The sequence below is a fragment of the Nicotiana sylvestris genome, chromosome 6 (assembly GCF_000393655.2).
Source record: "Nicotiana sylvestris chromosome 6, ASM39365v2, whole genome shotgun sequence".
Lineage (NCBI taxonomy): Eukaryota > Viridiplantae > Streptophyta > Magnoliopsida > Solanales > Solanaceae > Nicotiana > Nicotiana sylvestris.
In genome coordinates this window covers 202,718,533-202,743,397 of record NC_091062.1, presented here as the reverse complement: position 1 = coordinate 202,743,397, position 24,865 = coordinate 202,718,533, and the positions used below count along the sequence as shown (strand labels likewise).

General features: G+C 38.6%; 2 protein-coding genes and 1 non-coding gene across 3 annotated transcripts; 1 reads left to right on the top strand and 2 right to left on the bottom strand.

Moving 5' to 3' along the window:
- Positions 1–305: 305 nt before the first annotated feature.
- LOC104216462 (protein LPA3) lies at positions 306–6,206 on the bottom strand. The gene is made up of 12 exons (XM_009766501.2): positions 5,834–6,206; positions 4,569–4,599; positions 4,318–4,410; positions 4,164–4,226; positions 3,750–3,861; positions 2,961–3,046; positions 2,287–2,345; positions 2,070–2,172; positions 1,915–1,975; positions 1,005–1,087; positions 848–928; positions 306–688 (listed from the first exon to the last, which is right to left on the bottom strand). The coding sequence occupies exons 1-12, from the start codon at positions 6,136–6,138 to the stop codon at positions 629–631; spliced, it is 1,137 nt and encodes a 378-aa protein (XP_009764803.1). The 5' UTR covers positions 6,139–6,206; the 3' UTR covers positions 306–628.
- Positions 6,207–7,329: 1,123 nt separating this feature from the next.
- Positions 7,330–16,671, bottom strand: LOC104216463 (magnesium transporter MRS2-1). The gene is made up of 6 exons (XM_070147807.1): positions 16,375–16,671; positions 15,202–15,808; positions 8,755–8,883; positions 8,318–8,659; positions 8,183–8,230; positions 7,330–7,969 (listed from the first exon to the last, which is right to left on the bottom strand). The coding sequence occupies exons 2-6, from the start codon at positions 15,787–15,789 to the stop codon at positions 7,739–7,741; spliced, it is 1,338 nt and encodes a 445-aa protein (XP_070003908.1). The 5' UTR covers positions 15,790–15,808; positions 16,375–16,671; the 3' UTR covers positions 7,330–7,738.
- A 920-nt stretch (positions 16,672–17,591) lies between these two features.
- On the top strand, positions 17,592–17,663 carry TRNAA-UGC (transfer RNA alanine (anticodon UGC)). The gene has a single exon. It is a non-coding gene; the product is annotated as a tRNA-Ala (tRNA).
- Positions 17,664–24,865: the final 7,202 nt, after the last annotated feature.

Here is a 24,865-nt window from a genome sequence, read left to right as displayed (position 1 = left end):
ATACATTAATTTTAATGTGAGGATTAAAATATATTTTTATTTACTTATTATTAAATAAGTTGTATACATGAGGGGTTTTACCCCGGAACATTTTAGTTGTTCCAAATTGGAACTACCAATCCATGTAATACTAATCTTAATGTTGTTATTCCACCTTCTATCCCCCATATAATAATACATAGATTCCGACTAGAGGAGTATTTTTGGAATTTGAGGTATCGCGTGTAATGTAATAAGGATGAAGTCTCATTCATATAGTAATGTCCCGAGATTTTATGCAAGTATCAAAGCAAATAACCAAACACTGAATTAATGCTAGATTTTTACATTTCTCGATCGTCACTCTCAATAAATCACTAATTCGGATTACAGTAATACATGACAAAGTTTAATCTTATAGAGATGTGGTTTAGAGCAAAGAGATTTCAAGGACTTGTCACTTCTTTAAAAGACAACCTTCTTTTTAGTGGAAATATACAAGTAATTTAAATACAAAGAACATATCTCTGAAGGAAATGCTGGATCAACAAATCTGGAATATTAAGTAACTTGTTCCTCCACCACCCAAGTTTTATGTTTTAACTCTCCACCGGTCCACCCGCCATTATCTTCTCTGGCAATCTTCTGTTCAGCTACGCCATGCGGAGGACGCTTCTAAATCAACATCTTCTTCCCACCAAGTTGCAGTCTGCAGCAAGACAGTTAACCAGCATTCAAACAGATTCTCAAATCCATCGCGTAATTTACTAAGCATCTTAGGATAAGCAACGAGAAGTTTATTTGGGTAATGGGAGAAAACACAAATAAACACAAAAACTATGAAAGGATGAAGTTACTATAAAGAGACCTTGTAGCCTCTTCTGAGAAATTCAAGTGAGCTTCCTTTCTCCTCTTGCAGTCCGAGGACTCTCAATAGTTCTTCCTTGGTCTGCCATAACACGTAATGAGCAACTTATTTACCTTAAAAGTTAATTAAGAAGCACAAGAATCAGATTTATAGTTACTTCGCCAAGAGTGAAGCGAGTTGCGCTCTCTGCCACACAAACAAAAGAACCATCTGTCTGTTTCAGCATCACCTGCCAAGGCCCTGCAAAATTTGAAACAAAGTTAAAGGTTGTTGGTATTTCCATATTGGTGCAGAGACACCACAAACACAATCTTACAAGTTAGCTGCAGGTGCTGTTCTTTTGTCTTTTGTTTATTTGTTTAGTTTGCAAGGTGGGGTTAATATTGCTATTTGACATATTCTCTGTTTACCAACTAAAAGATGGAGCAAGTCAATGCCCTGAAATCTGAATGATGAGTGATTAGCAGATATATTACCTGTACCTCAGACTGAATATCAGAGAACAACATTGATGATTATAATATGAAACAAAAAGTGCTGGAAATCTTTTACTCTGACCAGATGCTAATTTTCTCATTTCAAATACTTTAACTTCATTTACAGCATTTAATTTTCTATAAAAGGAAACCAGTCTTGATTTTGTAGAGTTCCACAAATAACTATAACAGGCAAAGCGTTTACATTTGACAGAATGTCGTCCTAATGTTCACAAACAAAGACAAGAATTTGAATAAGGGGTTTCATTTTCTTCTCTCATCTCACTTTCAAGTGAGAAAACAGCTCCTAGGATCAGATTTAATTTTACACTCATAATATGACCTGGACTACAGTAACCTTGTTCCGCTGGAGTAAACACCAGTGGTTGGAAATATTTACAAGTATCCTCTTATATCTTATTGTTCCACTGGAGTAAACACCAAGAAAATAATATGCACTCATGTTTAGTATCAGAGAGAAGGATATATAATTGACAAACAAGTAGAGAAGTCGATAAAAAATAGGGAAATGATGAAATAGAAGTAACAGAATCCCTAAATTAGTGTATAACCAGATGAACGAAATCTTACCAGGATATTGACGGAAGAGAGCTCCACTATAGTTCACAATATAAGGTGCCACTGCAACTGTCTTCCATTAGAAAAAGAAAAAAAAATTATTCTTACGGAATTACAAGGTGGACAAAAGACAGATGAACATAAAACCAAGATTGCAAACTTGTCACCTTTGAGTACTCTCTTGTTCGAATATAAAAAACTGGGGTGAATTGAGAAAGAAATTGGTAATGCAATTCCTTTGGTGGAAAGCCAAAAATACCCAGGTCAGCACTGCCATTGTAAATAAACTTATTGGTTAATCAGAATACCATCGAGGAAAAAAAAACTAATAAGAAATATCAATCAGAAAAATATCCATCAAAGGCAGGGATCACTATTTAATACCGCAAGGTGTCAAGTTCTAGATTGAAAAGGAGGCTAGGGGTTGACATAGCAATTTTTTCCTGCACGTTGCCAATGCAATAGATGTCAATATCATCAACCCTTAAATAAATGCATAAAAGAAATATTTATTTGAATATATAATAAAATAGATAACAACAATAACAACATACCCAGTATTATCCCACAATAAAATAGATAAATAAAGTAAAAGGTAAATACTAAGGTCACGATAATAATAAGCTAAAAGTAATAAGCTATAGTACGTGGAAGAGCAAATATCCCATGTACGAGACAGTTCATGGTATTTCTAGAAAAAAATTAAACTAACGAAAATCAAAGGGACAGGACTCCCAGAAAAAGCTTCATGCAAGGCACTTCTAAATGACAGTTGTGTCTTTTTCACCATCTCGAAGTTGCTTCTTCATTTACTTTCTTTTCTTTATCTTTTTCCTATCCAGGGGAAGTGGTGAAATAAATGTAGTCAACACTATCCAAGAGAAGCTTGGCTGATGACACAAACGTTTGATAGACTTTCTCCCAAAGAACAAGTGACACTTGTAAGTAAGGATGACCACACATTGATACACTAGTGAGCTTGATTTACTGGAGATGTCTTGCAAATATGGAAGTGAAAAATAAGATGACTTTGACTTTCTAATACCAACAGATCTTACCACATACTTCTCAATGTACGCAAGGTCACGAGTGCTGCAGTTGATAAATATATAAAGTGTAGGAGGCTTGTCAGACTTCCAACGACCTGAGCCAATAAAGATGCATGAAGCTTTAAAGAACAGTACACATCGTATAAGCAAGAAATTGATGATCATTGCAAGAACCCGGAACCAAGCTGTTCCTTTGAGTAACTAGGCCCTTGTAAATCCTGGAGGTTTAGGTGTTAGTAAAACAAGAGTTAAAAGGAACCATCAATTTCCTTCAAAAGTTTCAAGAAAATCAAAATCAACATAATAAAAAGACAGCTAGACCCATTAAACCTAAGGGTGTAAATGCTATCAATGACAAAAACAAACTGTATGATGAAATATCGCTAAAGGAGAAAAAACTCCAGCTGATTTTTGAGGCAGGATAGGATAGCATCAGCACAAGACGCATGTATGTACTCATGTTGTTGATGTTCTTGAGTTCCTTTCGTGTTAAATGCACCATGGGAACCTAACATTTGCAGGATTTCTAATTTATATCATAAAGACTTAAAAGCCTTAAACACCAAACAAGATTCAAAAGACTATTTCCTATCAGCTTTTCTTTGAAGGGCAAAACAGGATTTCATCACCCTTCCCCTCTCCCGTCTTCCCTCTTCCCTCTCCCCTCCCAGAAAAGAACAAGAAAGAAAGCTTATGTGGATACCGTAATGGATTTATTGAGAACTGGTTATTGAACAACAGTGGCTAAGTTGATGAAAGAGTTGGAATCATAAGAACAGTTAAATATGTGCAATTAACCTTCATTATCATCGTCAAAATCGAAGTCCAGTGTATTCCTTACAGATCTGAAGAATGAGGTCACAGCGCCACCAGGAATATCATCCAAGGACCCAATGGTAATACCATCTATCTGAAAGAGTTAAAGAAGGTATGATCAGATTTCAATGATATTTTTGAGACACTACAGTATGAACTGCAACTCCAAAGTGCAAAAAGAAGAAGATGAATTGACTCCATCTCATAAACAGCTAAAAAGGTTTTTCAATATTTAATCATTAACCTCTAGTTCAAGAAGGGGTTTAGATGACGCAAAACCTACTACACTGATGAAAGCAGCCGACTTACACATGAAGGCGTTCCTTACTAGAACTAAGTGCTATATTTCACAGTATCAGAAATGAAAATTGAAATCGAGAACGAGTTATTCAGTACCGAGTCAAGAGCTGCTTTGAAAAGCTCAGAGGCCCTTCGCATTTCAGGTTTGTCAGGAAACACCTACAAATAGAGAGATCTTGTCATATCTGCTTCTGTGCATTCAAGTGAATTATAACTTCTACACAAATAGAATGACAAAGTTTCTTCTCACCACACAAGCTCTAGTTTCCTTCTTTTCCTGAAGCTTCTGAACTACAGCTAGTACAAGTTGGATATTGGCATCACTGAACTCATCCGAAGATCCCTTTAAATTTTCAGGAATTTAAGAGTTGAGTCATTGCATGGTTGCATAGCAAATCATATGCAAACTATGAGAGATCATAATTTTCCAGAAAAATAGAATGACTCCTGACAACAATACGTCATTAGCACAGAACTAATGTAAGACAGTTAACATGATACCTTGTAAGAAGAAATGCTGGTGGGCAAGGGCCTGAAGATGTAAACCAATGGAGAGTTGAACAAACAGGAAAAGTTGTCAGGAAAGAAGCAACGACAAAATTAGTATTGAAAGAATAAGCATGTACCCAAAAAGGGTATATTCCAATTGAACTTCATGAACATATTTAAAATTCAAAGGCAAAGGTAATGTACTGCTGACACCATCTTAAAAAGTCCTTGAAGTGTTCTGATTTGGAAAATGACCTGACTTGAAGTTTGGTAATAAAAAAAAAATGTTCATTTTATATGATGAAGATATTCAGTAATACTAAGCGGATTCGTCCAGATGCAGGACATAACAAATTTTCCAATACAATGAATGCAGCTGAAAATTGTTGGAGAAAAAAATATTTAACTTTAAAACACTAAGTCATCACTCTAAGATCTGATGGGATCAAGATCTGTTACTAATTTTAAAATCGAGACATATTAGACTAAGGTACATATCCATCAATTTTAGTTTTCAACACCTAAACTTTTAGCACAAATTTCAGCTTTGAAAAAATTACTCCATGTATAAATACTTCACTTCCTTTTACCTTTTGTCATTTTTTATGACAGGAACCATACTCATCAGCTGGAAAAAAGTTATTTAAGTAAACAACAATCAGGAGTTGCAACAGAATCTAGGTAACCTATTCATATGCACAAAATGTGTTAAATACCTAATCCATAAGTAGAGACTTCTAGACGAATGTCCTTATATTGGAACACATCCCTGGGGGCGGAACGGTGCGATTTTGGGTCTTTTGTTCCACATAAAAAGCAGGCAATTAGGTCCAACTCACCACTTATGTTGGTATATAAAGGTAAAATAGCTGATTTTCTACTGCTCTGACAGTGATTTCGATTTAAAAGATTTCAACTTTGTTCCATTCGTGTGATTTAGACTCAGAATAATTTCAATTACCTATACAAACTTCTTTCACAAGGTTGCTACATAACTACTAGTAGTAAAAAACCACTCCCATTGCTTAACAAAAACACGGAAACTGTGCACAGCAGTAAATATGCAGCTCAAGCAACTACATACTATTACTGCGCCTCAATCCCAAACTAGTTAGAGTCAGCTATATGAACCCCCAATATCCATTCCATTCCGTTCTAATACTCATTAATTTGTCTTTTATTACAAATTATGGAAGGTTCTAGAAAGTAACAAGAAGAAAATTATCAAACAGCTATAGCACAAAGTAAAGAGACAGTTAACTAGAGGGAAGAATTACGGGAAGTCAATTTCGAGTCGGGTCTTCCCATCATTAAGTGCAAAAGCGAGAGAATTGGCGGCATCAGAAACAAGGACTTGGTATGATTTAGGCTTGTAAACACTGACGCCGAGCTTCGGATCAGCTTCTTTCTTGACGCATTGAATTCCCCCCTTGAAGCTGGGGAATACTGAACTTATGGGAGAGTGGAGAAGTGGGCGAATGGGGAAATGGGAAAAGCAAAAAGAGATAAAGGGATGAGATGGGTGAGAGCGAAGAAGAGCGGGGGAAGAAGGGAGGGTCTGTAAGGCCGTGGTTACGGCCATGGCAATGGCAATGGTTGGTTAGCTGGTGTTAGTGGAGGGAAATATAACGAACCATTGGATTTGGTGATAAGGTGTTTTATTGGAATAACTTTATTCAACTCAAAAATAAACTTTAGAAATGGTGTACTATTTAATAAATTCCCCCCAAAAAAGTTTGTTTATCCCATAAATTAGACAATAATTGAATTTACATGCGGTTTAAAGTATTTGTGGTTTAATTTAATACAAATGATCAAATGACAGCAAATAGTTGAGTTAAAATGAGACCAAAGTGACGCAGTAATTAAGCCTTGTGTTTAGCCTAAATACCGACGGTTGGTCTCGATTGAGCCCTCAAAATAGAGCTTGGATACGAATAAGCGAATGAACAATTTAAGAACACTTGGAGCAATTGTTGAGAGCCAAAGTAAATTTTTTTGCCTTGATATGCTTGACAAAAAGTAAAGGGGTCCTCCTTTTATATAGTAGAGTAGTTTTAACCCTAATACAAGTCTAAATAAGGTAATGTCTTCGCTTTTTCCCACTAAAATATGATCTGTAGCCAATATTTCGGGAGCTTGATTCTTTCCGGGTTTGGCTTCGTCCGTCCCTGGTTTCGATTTGTGGGTACCTTCGGTCTCACTTGAGCCAGTAACGAGTAACGTCGTCTCTCTTTCCACGACGAAAAATCGAGGGTAACTCTATCCCCGATTTTAACCGTATACAAAGTTATTTAAGAACTTTTAGATGGAGGATGACCAAAAAATAAATCATAGAAGAGACTAGAGAGCAATTCTCATTTAGTAAAACTGAGTCTCGAGTCTGCATATACGAACCAAGGTGATATTTATGCGGTTTTACAACTTGAAATAGTAAAATCTGAAGAAATATTTTGACGCAATAATTCTAAAAGCAAAAAGAATAAACTTACGTGTGAAGGCCTGATATGGTGTTCAGTAAGGGTTCATTTGACTCCTTGCTCTGTCGCATTTAAACTGTTATGTGAACACCTATTTTTCATTCCATTTTTCTTTTTGGGATGCGTGTTCTATAGAGAATATTAGGAAATAATATCACACAATTCTGATATTGAATATGGCGCTCTACCAGTAGAATATAGAACTAGTACGAGAAAGGTATATTTTGTTCTGAGAAAAAGGTAATGGGTAAAACATGCTAATCCATACGATTCATTTTATTTGGGAAACCAAATACTTCAATTGTGTATTTTTATTTCCTCTTCGTATTTAACTTGCACTTTACAGACACTGAAACAGTTGAGATGCAAGATCAAAGTCACTCGCCATTGTGCTGACCTTGAATTTTTGACAAGAATGAGCCATTCTTCATTCTTTTGAACTCCAAAAATACAATATAATGAGTAATGTACTACTACAACTTTGAAGCTACCATTAGGCTACAAGAGCTAGTAGTAAGAAAATCACATGATTCAGTACATCTATCAGTTCTGGCAGATAGCATCGACAGATACTGGCCTTTACTGAAGCGCTTGTATTTATTCCACAACTAGGATCCACTCTCAAATGCCTTCCAATATTACCAGCATGCTGTCCTCTTTACTTGCACTGTAGTAGTCTCAATTGCCTGTGCTCTCGAGCATCTATAGTGGCATCAATCTTCGATATTTGAAGAACCATAAAAATGCAAAGAATATAACAGCTCCAGTCACACCTGTAATTATTAGGACCCATTTAAATGCATCCGGTTGATTAAACATTGGAATTTCAAAATTCATCCCAAAAATTCCTGCCACAACCCCGAAGATGGCAACCACAAAAGTTGCAGTGGTAAGTAGCAACTCAAATTGTATAAGCTGATTCCGGACATTATCCTGCAAATAAAATATATTCAAATCAAGTTCATCTGATATGCACACAGTTACTGTAACAAGAATTGCCTATGATACCAGAAAACCAATCACTCAACTTATACCAAACTGCGTGTTATAACTAATCCAGTCTTACAACTTTCATGTTTAACAAGTCATGATTGTTGTAATGAGAAGTAAATCCATTTAAAACCAACGTGGATATATAATGCATACCAGCTGAATGTTAATGAAATCTTCTGTATCATCAATATACTCCTTCAACTGCAACAGAAAAAACAAATGCTTGATTAAGAAAACGTATACAAGATGCAAGGACAAAAAATGAGACTCTAGAAGATAGTAAGATACCGATGTCAACTTGTTGAGAGTGCTGTCAATGACGACAAAGTAAGCCTCCAAGAGCATCTCCAGCTCTTCTATACTCTGAGTTTCAGCGCCACTTTCCGAACTTCGCATGCTCTCATGCCTGCTTCTTGCTATACTCAAGCTTTTTTCAAGCCTCCTGCTCTCCGGAGGTGAAGAAACAGGAGAAACTGGAGCAGACACAGATAACGCACCATCTGTTGACCTGTAGCCAAGCAAAGATTGATCTCCATAGCAAGACAATTCCATCCGCCTTTTCTTCTCAGTAAGATACATCTCAGCCATGTCCCCATCATCATCCATAAGTTGCTCTATCTCATCTCTAACCTAGATAATAGATGGTGAGAAGTTAAGATGATATATAAGCAGTAACTTGTGCCTGAAAATAGTCAAATACTAAAAATGTTAAATTGCTAAGAGACCTTCTGAACTCTACGAGTCAAAGCAACAAGCCTGCTTTTCAGTCTACGAACTCGTTCCAAATTCAAGGTACTGATTTTAGATGTAAGTTCATCCAACAATGGATATGCTTCAATCTCTAGTTCTGCTGCCTGATCAATTGAAAAGAAAACAAAATCAAAATAACTGGGTGGACACTTACATATAATACAGAACTACCAAGAAAACTATTTGTCCCTAAAGAAGAAGGATCTGAAAGTGAGCCTTAAATGTGTCTACCTTGTGAATATCCTGTTGGACAATAATAAGCAATTGTTTGTTTTAACTTGTTCTAGATCACGGCCATATATATTCAACGTTAAAGACACACTTAGTTCACAGTTTGTCATTTTAGTGGTTCTGTTGGCGCTCAAGTTGGTACCTGTATTTGCATTTTGTTAAGAGTATTCAAGAAACTGAGACATTATTCTGAAAGCAGCACTAATTCCGTTTTGTTTGCAAGTTCCTTCTCTCTTCAAGCTACTAAGACCAAGTTCTTTCTTGCAAGATTTACATGAAACTAGGAAATTTCCGCAAAGCTTGCCGCTGTTATTTATTGGAACTCAGTCAACTATTGTTTTTTGGCCATCAAAGGCAAGATCTTTCATATGGGCTATCGAGAAGTTTACTTTGTCAACTAAGGATACTTGGATCATGCATATCTCATCGCATGGATGGTGTAGTAGTTCAAGGATAACGTCAACCAACAAAAATTCTCTTATCAAGTCAGGATATGTAGGTCCAGTCAGTACTACAGAGAAGCTCCACATAAGAATATGACCAAAGAAATTTGTTGAAGTTTGGCAAATTTGTCCCACATCGGTGGGCTCTTGAATTTTGGGGGGATTTTCCCCCTATAAAAGAAGGCCTAATGTTTAGGATTTAAACACACATCTCATTTGCCTTCTCATCTGTTTAAGGCATTTGTATCTTCTCTCTTTAGTATTATTTCACTTGTATTTTTGGAGTGGAATAAAATATTTGGTTGTCTCCGAGGAGTAGGCAAAATTAGCCGAACCTCGTAAATTCTGGTGTTCCCTTTATTGTTGCTTTATTGTCTTATTTATTATTTGGTGGCTGTCATAATTTTTGGTATAGTAGTTGTGACTTATTCACACTATATACATTTGGCTTCCGCAACAATTGGTATCAGAGCCAAGGTACTGTCTAAGTATGCTCTGTGGTTGCAGCATAGTCTGATCTTCCACATCAGAAAAGATTTATCTTGGTAACTGAGTCAAGGTTCTGTCTGAGTATGCTCTGTAGTTGCAGCTTAGTCTGATCTTCTACATCAGAAAGGAAATAATCTTGATTTGTGTCGTCAGCTATTAAATAATATTTGTGTCAAATATGGGAGACAATAAACAAGAAGAATCTACATCAAGTGTCAACAACACGTCATCATTGGCATCTTCGCTTATGACAAGAATTGTGTCAAATGCGAAATTTGCGGTCGAAATATTTGACGGGTCCGGACATTTTGGGATGTGGCAAGGCGAGGTTCTAGATGTCCTTTTTCAACAAGGGCTAGATCTGGCCATTGAAGAAAAGAAACCAGATGTTATTGGAGAAGAAGATTGGAGAATTATCAACCGTGTTGCTTGCGGTACTATTGGAGGATAAATTTTTGAAGAAAAACAGTCAAAATAAATTGTACATGAAGAAGAGACTGTTTCACTTCACCTATGTTCCTGGTACCACGATGAATGAACATATCACCAGTTTCAATAAGTTGGTCACAGATTTGCAAAATATGGATACAACTTATGATGATGGTGACTTGGCCTTAATGTTGTTGGCGTCACTTCCTGATGAGTACGAGCACCTTGAAACTACTCTACTCCATGGAAATGACGAAGTTTCTCTCAGAGAAGTTTGTTCGGCTTTGTACAGCTATGAACAAAGAAAGCGAGAAAAACAGAAGGGCGGAGAAGGAGAAGCACTGTTTGTGAGGGGTCGTCCTCAAAATCAAACGAGGACAAAGAAGGGAAGATCCAAGTCAAGATCCAGACCCAGCAAAGATGAATGTGCCTTTTGTCGAGAAAAAGGGCACTGGAAGAAAGACTGTCCGAAGTTGAAGAATAAGGCCAAACATAACAATGGAAAGGCTATTATGGATTCAAATGTAGCTGATTGTGATGATTCAGACTTCTCATTAGTTACAACAGAGTCATCAACATCATCAGACATATGGTTGATGGACTCGGCTTGTAGCTATCATATGTGTCCCAACAGGGACTGGTTCGTGGAATTTCAAGAAGGAGAATATGGAGTCGTCCACACAGCGGATAACAGCCCTCTTACCTCATATGGCATTGGTTCAATACGATTAAGGAACCATGATGGAATGATCAGAACATTGACAGATGTTCGATATGTACCGGATTTGAAGAAGAATCTCATCTCTGTGGGAGCCCTAGAATCAAAAGGGTTCAAAATCATTGCAGAAAATGGAGTGATGAGAGTATGCTCCGGTGCACTAGTGGTAATGAAGGCTAATCGGAAGAATAATAATATGTACCGCTATCGTGGCAGTACAGTTATTGGGACAGCGACAGTGACATCCAGTGATGACAAAGAAGCAGAAGCAACCAAGCTATGGCACATGCGCTTGGGACATGCTGGAGGAAAATCCTTGAAAACTCTATCAGATCAAGGATTGTTAAAAGGAGTAAAGGCTTGCAACTTGGAGTTTTGTGAGCATTGTGTCAAAGGGAAACAGACAAGGGTTAAATTTGGTACAGCGATCCATAATACTAAAGGCATTTTGGATTATGTACACTCTGATGTTTGGGGTCCTTCCAAAACACCTTCATTGGGTGGGAAGCACTATTTTGTAACCTTTGTTGATGATTTTTCCCGAAGAGTATGGGTGTATACAATGAAGAGCAAAGATGAAGTGTTGGGAATTTTTCTCAAATGGAAGACGATGGTGGAGAATCAAACAGGCAAGAGGATCAAGTGTATTCGCACAGACAATGGAGGTGAATACAAAAGTGATCATTTCAATAAGGTCTGTGAAAATGATGGCATCGTCCGACACTTCACTGTTAGACATACACCACAACAGAATGGAGTGGCAGAACGTATGAACCGAACCTTGCTGGAGAAGGTACGGTGTATGTTGTCCAATGCTGGCTTGGGCAAAGAATTTTGGGCTGAGACAGTTACATATGCATGCCACCTCATTAATCGCTTACCATCTGCTGCTATTGATGGCAAGACACCATTTGAAAAATGGTATGGAAAACCTGCCATAGATTATAACTCTTTGCACGTGTTTGGCTCAACTGCATATTATCATGTGACGGAGTCAAAATTGGATCCAAGGGCAAAGAAGGCTATTTTTATGGGAATTACTTCTGGAGTCAAAGGATATCGCTTATGGTGTCCTATGACAAAGAAAGTAATATTCAGCAGGGATGTTACCTTTGATGAATCTGCTATGGTAAATAAGGTAACAGAAGATACCAAACAAAATGAAGGTGCTTCTAAGCAGGTGGAGCTTGAGGGAAAATTTATTTTTCCTACACAAGAAGCAGAGGAGGAAACAAATGAAGATTACCCTCTGGAAGGAGAGCCAGTAGAGGAGATTCCAACTCAGGAACCTCAACAACAACTTGAATCAATAGCAACCAGCAGGCCAAAAAGAACAATAACGAAACCTGTTCGTCTCATAGAGACGGTTGCTTGTGCAACCTCAATTGTAGCTGATGATGTTCCTACCACTTATAAAGATGTTGTCCAAAGTTCAGAAGAAGATAAGTGGAGGATTGCCATGAATGATGAAATACAGTCCCTTCATCAGAATCATACATGGAGATTGGCCAATCTCCCGAAGGGAAAGAAAGCAATTGGGTGCAAATGGGTATTTGCAAAGAAAGAAGGATTTCCTAACCAAGTAGATGTTCGCTACAAAGCAAGATTGGTGGCCAAAGGATATGCTCAAAAGGAGGGAATTGATTAGAATGAAGTGTTTTCTCCAGTTGTAAAACATTCCTCCATTAGAATTATGTTGGCTTTGGTAGCACAATTGGATTTGGAACTAGTTCAGATGGATGTAAAAACTGCGTTTTTACATGGAAACTTGGAGGAGGAAATCTACATGACTCAGCCAGAAGGATTCAAAGTTGCTGGAAAAGAAAATATGGTGTGCAAACTTGAAAAATCGTTGTACGGATTGAAACAATCTTCTAGACAATGGTACAAGCGATTTGACGAGTTTATGTTGCGGCAAGGGTACAAGAGAAGCAAATACGATCATTGTGTGTATTTGCACAAGCTTAAAGATGGTTCCTTTGTATATCTTCTCCTATATGTTGATGATATGTTGATAGCTTCCAAGAATTTGGAAGAAATTGATAAGTTGAAGATTCAACTGAAGAAGGAGTTCGAGATGAAGGATTTGGGTGAGGCAAAGAAAATTCTTGGCATGGAGATAATTAGAGATAGACGTTCAAAGAAACTCTGTTTATCTCAAAAGGAATATTTGAAGAGAGTACTTCAACGTTTTGGCATAGATGACAAGACTAAGCCAGTTAGTACTCCACTTGCTTCCCATTTTAAGCTAAGTACTACTATGTCGCCAATGGATGAAGCTGAACGAAAGTATATGTCAAAGGTACCATACGCAAATGCTGTTGGTAGCTTGATGTATGCAATGGTTTGCACAAGGCCTGACATTTCACAAGCTGTTGGAGTTATTAGCAGATATATGCACAATCCAGGGAAGGAGCATTGGCAAGCTGTGAAGTGGATTCTACGGTATATTCATAATACTGTAGATGTCGGGTTAGTTTTTGAGCAGGAAGACAATCAGTCTGTCGTTGGATATTGTGACTCAGATTTTGCGGGTGATCTGGACAAACGAAGATCAACTACTGGTTATGTGTTTACTTTTGCAAAGGCACCAGTTAGTTGGAAGTCTACTTTGCAGTCAACAGTTGCTTTGTCTACAACAGAGGCAGAGTACATGGCTATTACAGAGGCTGTGAAAGAGGCAATTTGGCTTCAAGGATTGCTAAAGGAGCTTGGTGTTGAACAAAAAGGTATCACAATTTTTTGTGATAGTCAAAGTGCTATTCAATTAGCGAAGAACCAAGTGTATCATGCAAGGACGAAGCACATTGATGTTCGGTATCATTTCGTACGAGAAATCATAGAAGAAGGTGGAGTCACGGTGAAGAAAATTCATACTACAGAGAATCCTGCTGATATGCTGACAAAGGTGGTGACTGCGGTCAAGTTTCAACATTGTTTGGATTTGATCAACATTGTTGAAAACTGAAGATTAAAGATGAAGACACAATCAAAATTTGTTATTGAGAGAAAATTGAAGATGTGGAATTTTGCCAAGGTGGAGATTTGTTGAAGTTTGGCAAATTTGTCCCACATCGGTGGGAAAACAAAAGTTGGGGGGATTTTCCCCCTATAAAAGAAGGCTTAATGTTTAGGATTTAAACACACCTCTCATTTGCCTTCTCATCTGTTTAAGGCATTTGTATCTTCTCTCTTTAGTATTATTTCACTTGTATTTTTGGAGTGGAATAAAATATTTGGTTGTCTCCGAGGAGTAGGCAAAATTAGCCGAACCTCGTAAATTCTGGTGTTCCCTTTATTGTTGCTTTATTGTCTTATTTATTATTTGGTGGTTGTCATAATTTTTGGTATAGTAGTTGTGACTTATTCACACTATATACATTTGGCTTCCGCAACAATTGGTATCAGAGCCAAGGTACTGTCTAAGTATGCTCTGTGGTTGCAGCATAGTCTGATCTTCCACATCAGAAAAGATTTATCTTGGTAACTGAGTCAAGGTTCTGTCTGAGTATGCTCTGTGGTTGCAGCTTAGTCTGATCTTCCACACCAGAAAGGAAATAATCTTAACAGAACTAACACAAGTTGCAAATCAAGATAAAAAGCTGCAAAAAAGAGACATCAATAGCATGAAAGACAGAAGTTTATGATGCTGCTTTCCTATAAGGATAGTATATTTTTTAAATGTTCTGGATAACTAAGTACACAGCTTGCCAGCAAAGGCAATCCATCTTTGACTGGATCCTGAGCTGTCAATATCACTCTTTACCAAATTATTCCTACCATCCTATTTTATGTTAACTGACATAACTTTGGTCTCTTAGCAAGGGATGTTAGTATCCAGTGCTGCTATCTTATACGAAACAACAAAAAGTGGACCATATTCAATAGCACAAGCTTCAAGATCGCCCACCATCTTTTCAAACATGTAACATGTTAATTCACCAGACTATCTCTCGCCTACTAGTGTTCCATTTTATTTCACCTCGTCTATTTACTTGAGGCTACTCAGACATAAGTTCTCACTAGATTTTTATTGCAAAACTTGTACCATATACTCATACTATATGTAGATGAAAACAAAGTCTGCAAAGATGGTGTTTTCTGCTACATACCTGAGAATCAAGAAAAGTACAAGCTGCCTCCAGCGCAACTTCAAGAGCACGGAATTCAAAGGGCAAATAATCTGGCGATGGAGTACCAAACATATTCTCAAGATTCCTGCTTCCTCTTCTTCTGCTCAAGTCACCTTCTGGCTGCCAAACATCACCAGCTCCTGCAGCTTGCAATCGCCGCTGCAATTCCACTACATACTGCAGGACATAGCTGTCAAGAGAATTTAATAGGAGAACCTCATCAGCTGTAATGATGCATCGAATCTGCTCAAGATTTACAACAATTGCCTTCTCCCTGCCAAGGATTGTTGATGGATAAACAAACAATGGATCTAATAAACGTAGATCACGAGCTGGAAGGTCACAACGACGCATCATAGTGAACTTGTCAACCTCAATGACCTGGGAGTTGCCAGATGTATCAACCCGAATCCATGATCGAAGTCCTTGGCCTCGCTTCTTAAGGCCCAAGACATCTATACCTTGAAAAGGTTGACGACCAGAGGCAGGGGGCCTAAAAGCTACTTCTCTAAGATTTGCTGCTGATGCAGGTTTTGGTGGAAGCAGTCGTTCTTTGAGATCAGCCATCAATGAAGACTTTTAGATGCTGGAAAAAATGAAAAAAATTAATGAGCTCCAAGAAGAAAAAATCGGAAAAACCAAACAAAAAACAGAAGAAACCTCCATTCCCAGCCATTATGCTCTATAAGCCCCTCATTAACTTTAACCAGGTCTGTTGGACCATGTAGGAATTCAGATAAGTTGGTCCATTAAACCAGGCACAACTTACGTGAAGCTTCAATGGCTGAAGTTACCTACTGGACCTAAACACTAACTGTATACACATCATCCAATGATTTCAAAAAAGACAGTTAAATCTACATTCAGCATCAGCACTAAAATATCAATGTATCATTTTGCTTCAGCCTATTAGACTAGCCCAGTCTCTAATAAGCAACAATCTTTACTAGTTTCAACCAAACCTCAGAAATTGATGTCAACATTTAATATTCCAATATGTCAATAAAACACTATTCTCATACCATGTCCTATACCTGTACAATTACTGCATGTCAGCTACTTTAATACCCAAAATTATTTGCTACGGAAAACATTTGAGTTAAAATTGAAAATATTTTATCATCGGATAAAAGGAAAGTAGAAAGAGTGAACCTTCAACTGTAGATCGATGGCAACCGAGGAAGAGCGGTGATCATTCAATTAACCGGGCCGTCATTTGAAATTGGCGGGCCTAAATCGGTCCAAGGTCCGGCCCGAGATGAGTTTAGTTAGGGTTTCGGTTGGAACTGCCGTTATAGCTCCACCGCCACGTGGGACACCGGAAAATCACCGACCGAGAAAGATGCAAAAGTCACCTGACCTTAGCTGAGACTAGACAGCAAATGAGAGTGTAAGTATTTCTTCTCAGCCCTAAGAGAGTACAGAAACTGTAATTTACGAAATTTATTTGTAGAAAAAGAAAATAAATTCTGTTCTTAATGGACAAAATTTTATTTCTTACTCCTTTATTTATTTGTGGCTGAAGAATATTTCTTACTTCTAACTGTCACAGATTTGTATTTATTTGTTTAGTATGGATTCATTTTCTACTGTTTTTCTTTTTCCTTTTCACATAACTAACAGTAAATCTGAGAATGTCAATTTGATAGTCTAGAATTGAAATTATGACACTATAATTACAATTTCAATTGTGACAGATAATCACCGTAGTGTCCTTATATTTCTTTATACCATATGATATAAAAGATATTTTTCCTTTTCTTAAACAATGATGATATTGAAATTACGTTTTGTGTATCTCAATTATTTTATATGATAGTATAAGTATCAAGTAATTTGTCACCAAAGTTTAAACAAGTTTGAGAAATTACTGTGAAAATAGCAAGAGCTAGCTAGTTTTCGAATTACTAATTGAAAAATAGACGGCGTTTGCAAAGTCATTAAAAAATAGCCACTATTTTGCTGCAAATACGAAAGTTCCAGCATAATATATTGGAGGCCGGTGCACCTGTGTATGAACTTCCAGTATATTATGTTGGAACTCCAGCACACAAGCATAATATATTGGAGATTGGAGCACATATGTATAAACTTTCAACATATTATGCTGACTCCAGTATATTATGCTGGAAGTTCACATGTAAAAAATTCGAACTCCAGTATATTATGGTGGAATATTTTTCAGATTTTAAATAATATTTTCGTTCAGATTTATTTTTACATGCAAAGTGACTAAATTTCAACTACTTTTGAAACTATGGCTATTTTTCAATCACCACTTGTAAATATGTCAATTTTTGAATTTCACCCGAAATTACCTAATCGTATACCTTTATTTCCATCTTTTACTTATCGGTAGGTCAACAATAGTGTTTGTAGTCCAACGGTTAGGATAATTGCCTTGCAAGTAATAGACTTGGGTTCAACTCCCGGCAAATACATTTGCTAAAATTTTCAGACCTCACTCGTAAAATTATATTGAGTATATTGTTGTTGCACTTCTCGGTTGGTCATAATTTTTAGTACTTTTTCTTTTGTGGGATACATTTTGCAAAATGTAAAATGAAGAAATGTCATAAAACGAATATGCAATTAAATTTGTTTGCATTCTCCATAATTTTCATCCGTTGATTTATCAACAATCAATTGAGTATCATTTTGTTTTTTAAAAACCCACCTCTTCGAAGTTCTTCTACATTTTTTTTTTCAAAGAGAGAATAATTGAAAAAAAAAATATAGAGGAAAAATGTCCAACGTAGCCTAGCTATTCATCACATGCTTCAGCCGGGGATGTAAGTTCAGTGCTGAGCCGGGGGAAGTCGGCGTGGATGTGAGGCTTGAATCATAGGTCATCCCTAGTAGAGGCAGCTTCAAGTACCTTGGGTCGGTTATCTAGGGGGGAGGGGAGATCGACGATGATGCCACACACCGTATTGGGGTAGGATGGATGAAGTGGAGATTAGTATCTGGTGTCACGACCCAAAATCCACCAAGGGTCGTGATGGCGCCCAACACCATTCTCAGGCAAGCCAACGCAGAAATATTAGTAAATTCTTATTTTACTTACCCGAATCGGTTACAATACTTCTTAATTTGCAACTAAAACAGGTGATGATAAGCAATATGTAATAATAATTATACAACCCAAAAGAACTGTCTACTAAAGTAAAGACCTGGTGTCACAAGTAGTGGGCATCTAGTAGAATGTACAAAAGAATAATACTATCCTACTGTCCGGGATAGAATAGACAGCAAAAGTAAAGAAAGACTCCATCAAGCTGCTGAACGGCACAGGAAGGGAGCAGCTCACCGTGGAAGTCTCGGTCTATGAATCAGGGGCGCGCACCAGTCTGCTAGCCAGATATACCTGCCTCAGATCCTGTACAATTAAGTACAGAAGTGTAATATGAGTACATACACAATATGTACCTCGTAAGTATCCCGTCTAATCTCGAAGAAGTAGAGACGAGAGGTCGACTTGATACTCACTAAGGTCAAATAATACAATGAAGTGTTACACTAAGCACGGAAGTCACAAATAATCAACAGTTTGTAGCAAGAGGTAATATGTCATGTTCTTGACAATTTTACAATTAGCCATTTACATTTCAAATATTTAGCCGGTCAGGTCATGGATAGGATTTCATATAGATATCATGCGCACACTATGCCGAAGTTGACGGCCCGATCCAACAGAAAATAAATGGTGCACTGCCAGAGGGTCGAATGACGCGAACCATAGATGCATCTATTTCTACCGAGGAGATCGGTCTGATCCACAAATATCAATTAATATCAAGAAAATACATGAATGCGCATTCAATTCCAAGTAAATTCATATAAGTGTCCAACAAGTGTATACATTTGCTTATATTCCTTTCCAAGTCTCTAGCATGCCCTAAGTGGTCACATTAGCAAGAAAATATAGAGACGTTCACAAATATAACAAGATACGAGTCCTAGACTACCCGGACAATTAACATAATAGTAGCTACGCACCGACTCTTGTCACCTAGTGCGTACGTAGCCCCCGCATTTTGCAACAAATTACTCAATTATTGCATCTATGGGGACAATTCCCTCTTACAAGGTTAGAAAGGAGACTCACCTCACTCCAAATTGCACTTCCAATCCCAAGAACGAGTCCAAGCCCTCAATTCGGAGTCGAACGATCCCAAACTAATTAAATGAGGTAGGAACTAGTCAATATAGACTCACTAGATCGAATTCTAGCTATTTAAGCAATTTCCCATTATTTAACACAAGTTTCCTAAAATCCAATCTCGGGCCCACGTGCCTGGATTCCGAAATTTTTTGAAGGAAATTGTTCTCTATAACCTAAGGATCAAAAATATATGATTTCTAATTCATTCCATAACAAATTTCGTGGTTAAATCTAACTTTTATTAAAACCCTAGGTTTTGCTCTAACTCCTTGATTTTGCCCAAATTCTTATGTTTAATCTACCTAATACACAAGTATTAAACTAAGAATAGGTGGGATAAACTTACCTCAAGATGCTAAGTGGAAGTCTTCTCTCAAAATCTCCCAAATTCGCCAATGGAAGAGTGAAAAGTGGTAAAAATTGACTTAGAACCCGCATTAAATGAAGCTCACTGCTTCAGCGATTTCCACATCTGCGGTCAGGGGACCGCATCTGCGAGAAAGGACCGCATCTACGAAAGGGGATAAAAGGGCTGAGACTGCTTCTGCGGTTTGGCCTGGCCTTCCTTGGGCTGCATCTGCGATAGATGGACCACATCTGCAGTCTCGCACATGCGGTCCACCAACCGCAGGTGCGGTTATGACAAAAGCAGCAGCTTCGGCACTTCTCAAAAATTTCAACTTCACTCGAGCCTCGTCTGATTGACGCTCGGGGCTCCCGAGCCCCGCCTGAACATACCGACAAGTCTAAAATCACGAAACGGAGCTAATCGAATCTTCGGAACGCCCGAAACAATGTTAAATCTAAGAATCACCCCTAAAACCAATTGAATCAAACTTATGAACTTCAAGTTCTTAATTTTCCTCTAACGGGCCAAACCCCCCTTAAACTACTCGGATTGACACTAAATTTTACGGGCAAGACTTAAATGATATATCGGACTTGTACCGGGCTTCGAAACCAACATACGAGCCCGATACCCGTGAAATCAATTATTAATTAGTTTCTTTAAATCCTTAAAACTTCAGATTAACAATTTTTAATAAAAATTCATTACTCGGGCTAGGGATCTCGGAATTTGATTCCGGGCATACGCCCAGGTCCCATATTTCCCACGGACCCTCCGGGACCGTGAAATCACAAATCCGGGTCCATTTGCTCAAACTATTGACTAAAGTCAAACTTAGTTTTTTAAGAAAATCCTAAGAAATCAAATGGTCATATTTCACTCAAAACTCTTCCAAATTCCGAACCAACCGTCCTCGCAAGTTGTAAATTAGCTAAAGCAAGCGTGAAAAGTTTTATTTAAGGGAACAAGGTTCTAAAAGGAAAAACGACCAGTCGGGTCATTACATCTGGAGTCTTGTGTGACACGAGAGTTCCACCGATACTCAAAGGTAAGTTCTATAAAGCGGTGGTTAGACCGGCCATAATGTATGGGGCTGAGTGTTGGTCTGTTAAGAACTCACATATCCAGAAGATGAAAGTAGCAGAAATGAGGATGTTGAGTGGATGTGCGGGCACACTAGGATGGATAAGATTAGGAATGATGTTATTCGAGAGCAGGTGCCCGTAGCTCCCATTGATGCCAAGATGCGGGAAGCGAGGCTAATATGGTTCAGGCATGTTAAAAGGAGAAGATCATATGCTCCGGTAAGGAGGTGTAAGCAGCTGGTTATGGAGGGAATGAGAAGAAGTAGAGGGCGGCCTAAAAAATAATGGGGAGAGGTGATCAGGAAGGAGATGACGAGGCTTTAGATTTTCGAGGACATGACACTTGATAGAAAGATGTGGAGGTCGAGTATTAGGGTTGTAGGTTAGGAGGTAGTTGAGTCTTGCCTTACTTCGTACCTTTGTAATACTAGTCTGGAAGGATTTTTGGTCTAAGATAGTTAGTGGCAATGTTGTGTCTTACTATTTCTCTTTTCAATGCAAGACCTTTTTATTAGCTTTCCCTTTTGCTTTGCATCTTTCTTCTAGATTTCATATTGTTCATGTTTTTCCTAAGATTTTTGTGGTGATACTAATATTATCTCCTTTTTGTCTTTTTGTTTTCTTGAGCCGAGGGTCTTCTAGAAACAGCCTCTCTGCTCCTTCGGGGTAGGGGTGAGATCTGCGTACACACTACCCTCTCCATACCCCACTAATGGAATTTTACTATGTTGGTGTTGTTGCTGCTACTTCTGGTTTGTGCACCCACGGTGCTTCTATCACATTCTTTTTCTTATATCATTTTCCCCCTTGATAAAGAGCCAGCCAAATTAACATTGCTCCCTTTGAAATTCAGAAATGTACGAGGACGTTTTCTTATTTTAATTTTTTTTTAATCTAAATAAATCAAACAATTATGGTGGAAAAAAAGAGAAGAAAATAAATTAGCTTAAGGGGAAAAATCGAAGAAAAAATCTGTCATAAAAAAGTTATACCCAGCTACAAGCTAGACTTTAGTTTATAACAAAAACGAGAAAATAAAAAGGAAATAATAGAAGAGAAAGGAAACAAGAAAGAGAAACTGCCTTTTAATCTAAGATCTCAATAGAAGAGGATGACAAATCTTCAAAGAAACAATTCCAGAAAATCCACCAAGTATATCAATTGGGTCATCAATTAGTGAAACTTATTTTCGACTCGGGGGTTATCTATTTTTTTAGCTATAATATGGGTTGATCCATAATTGACCCGTTTTTAGTAGATCGAGTATTCAACTTAATTTTTAGCAAATAATATAAATGGATACTTTATGTTTGACTCAAAAGATATCGGAACCTTTTTGAATAAATCAATCAAAGGAAATGAAGGGGTAAATCTTAGCTAAGTATAATAATCTCTAGAACAAAAGATAGACCAAGAGAATATAGAGGATAAGGTTTTGTTATCCCGTTAAGACAAAACCTTAAACAATAATCGTATCAATTGTTTATGTAAGCAAATTCTATAGCAAGTGTTATCAGTTAGGAAAATGCCTAGCCTCTTACAAGGTTGTTTTATGCTCTACATATAAGGGACAAACCCCTTCTAAGCCCTAAAAGATAAGTCATAGGGAATATTCGAAAGAATATTCCTAATGCCCCCTAAATGGGCCTGCACTGCTGCAAAAGTCGTACAGTCTCTTGTTCGCATGTAGGTCGTCCCCTGCAGGATGTCTAGCTTCGAGGATCTCGTCATTCGTCGTACTCATCAACAGTTGTGGTTGTTCAAACTTGGACTCGTACAGTTAGTCCCTCCACTTGTCGAGGTTGCAACTTGGTGCGTCCTCGATGAGCGGACCCCATGCGTTCTTACGGAGAAGTTTGAACCTACGAGGCGTTACGGCCTGACCAATGGTGAGTGGTCAGCGTGCATAGCAAGACACTAGGTAATGCATTTTACCGGGAAATGATGTCATCTTCACGTGCATCATCATAACGTGTGTTTTCAAGGAAGGGGTTGATGGCTTATTGCTTCGATTTTGGTGTCACTTTGTGACCTTCCGCTTCGATTCTGGCGCCACCCAATCCTATAAATAGGTGGAGGGTTTGTTTTTTCGAAAATTCTTGGCCATTTCATTTCTGATTACCCCTCCTGATTTCTCTGAGTTTTTCTTGACCGCCTTCTACTTCTTCTTCTCACACTCTTTGTTCACAACTTCTTCTTCTTCTCTTTTTTTTGGTTGTGTCATTACCTCTTTTAACGAAAGCATGCCAAGATCACATTGATCTCGTGAAGGTATTTCTGAGGTCGCTCCATTGTCCATGGCGCCCCCTTCAGGCGGTGAGGATATGGTGGTAGAAAAATGTGATAGCCTTCCTACGGTAGAGGAGTTACTGCCGAGACACCCCATGTCTCAAAGAGACTTTCTCAAAGATCCCTCTTCTACTCCTACCCCCATACTCTCTGAGACGGAGCAAGTTCACATTGACGCTCTTCGTGCAAAGTATGGCATTCCCGCTCATGTTGAAATGGTTCCAGCAGGAAGGGATTTTGTAGAGGTCCACAGACCTGGGTAGTGCGCTTTCTACGAGTACCCTTTCGTGATTGGCTATTATTTTCCTCTTCTTCCATTAGCGGAAGAGTTCTGTAGGTTCTACCAAGTTTGCCCGGCACAACTTTCACCATATACACTCAAGATACTTCTGTTGTTGATCAAGTATGCGGAGTTGGCGGAATGCGATATTTCTATCCACCGTCTTTTGCACATGTTCTCGCCTAGCTTTCCCAGGGGTAATATGGTGCATTTGAGGCACCGTGGCACAAAAGGGCTGGTGGTTGGGACTGACGACCGAGAAAGTCGCAAGTTTTGGCATAAGTATTTCTTCGTCAAAACTGAACATATTGTTTCTGACTCCGCTAGGTTGAGCGGTGGAACGAGACTCGTAAGTGTCGCCACTCATTTTACTCTTCCTTCATCTATATTCATTATAGTGTTTGTTTGCTTCTTGTTTGCAACTATGGGACGTCCACCCCGCCATATTGCTGGCATAAGGGATTAGGTAGCCCCTCTGTTGCCCCATGCAGTGAAAACCTGATATTGGCCCACCTTCATAAAACGTTATGACCCGAGAGTTCCATTCGGTAAATGTTTCCCCTTATCACTTTGTTGGTTATTTGTCATCGTCTATTGATATGACTCTTCATGATAATAGGTCGAGGAGCTTCCAGGTGGAGGGCGCCAGTCCCTGCATTCCGACAGGCCGTCGATGCCGTGGGAATGCAGTTTACTTTGAATGAGTCTATTTGAGAGGGTCATCCTCAACCGATTCAAGTAGAAGGTCCCTCTCAAGTCATGATTGTGAGGGAGGGGGCTTTTTCAATATCGACCCGCACTTCTTGGACGAATCCTCTAACGAGGACGAGTCATTGTCGAGAAAAAGGAGGAGAATGGAGCTTGGGAAGGATGTGGCTGTGGACGCTGGTAGAAGTAGGGCGTCACAGACGACACTTGTACCCATATTTATGGCCGACACCATTTTAGCGGGGGAGATCTCCCCAAGCAGAAGGAATTTACCCAGGGGCCAGCTCCGTCTGCTCCGCTGAGGGCGGTGCGTTGTCCAATGTTGGAGGAGGCCGTCGTGTTGAGGGCGAAGGCTCAGGTTCGGATGTCGACCCAGAGGACGTTTGTGAGTTCATAAGTCTCCATACTCACGTGGAGGTCAGAGCAGAAGGATCTGATCGTCACATAGTTATCCCAGGGGACTATAACTTGTTGTTGAGCTGCGATCAAGTGGCGTCCATTTTAGCCCCTCTATGTGCTGCTCCTGAAAGCGAGGTGCTTAGGGCGATGTGCGACATGGAGTTGTCCCAGAATGTTGCCGGTATAGCCTTACGGGTAGGTGCCTTTCTTTTTCTTTTTGTCGTTGGACTTGCGTTATGATTGTCGAACTGTGTTTTTGTTTTAAACTTCTTTTTTTTGTGCAAGACCCTTATCATGGAGACCGAGCGTGAGCGCCGGGAAAGGAAGATGATGGCCATCTACGGGAAGATGTCTTCCAAGTATCAACA

Coding starts and splice junctions, on each gene's coding strand:
- LOC104216462 (XM_009766501.2), bottom strand. CDS start 6,138: ATGGCCGTAACCACGGCCTTACAGACCCTCCCTTCTTCCCCCGCTCTT. Junction 3,862..4,163: donor TCAAAGCAGCTCTTGACTCG/GTACTGAATAAC, acceptor TAACTCTTTCAG/ATAGATGGTATTACCATTGG. Junction 2,173..2,286: donor CTAGAACTTGACACCTTGCG/GTATTAAATAGT, acceptor TTACAATGGCAG/TGCTGACCTGGGTATTTTTG.
- LOC104216463 (XM_070147807.1), bottom strand. CDS start 15,789: ATGGCTGATCTCAAAGAACGACTGCTTCCACCAAAACCTGCATCAGCA. Junction 8,884..15,201: donor GTACTTTTCTTGATTCTCAG/GTATGTAGCAGA, acceptor TCAATTGATCAG/GCAGCAGAACTAGAGATTGA. Junction 7,970..8,182: donor ATTTCATTAACATTCAGCTG/GTATGCATTATA, acceptor TTTTATTTGCAG/GATAATGTCCGGAATCAGCT.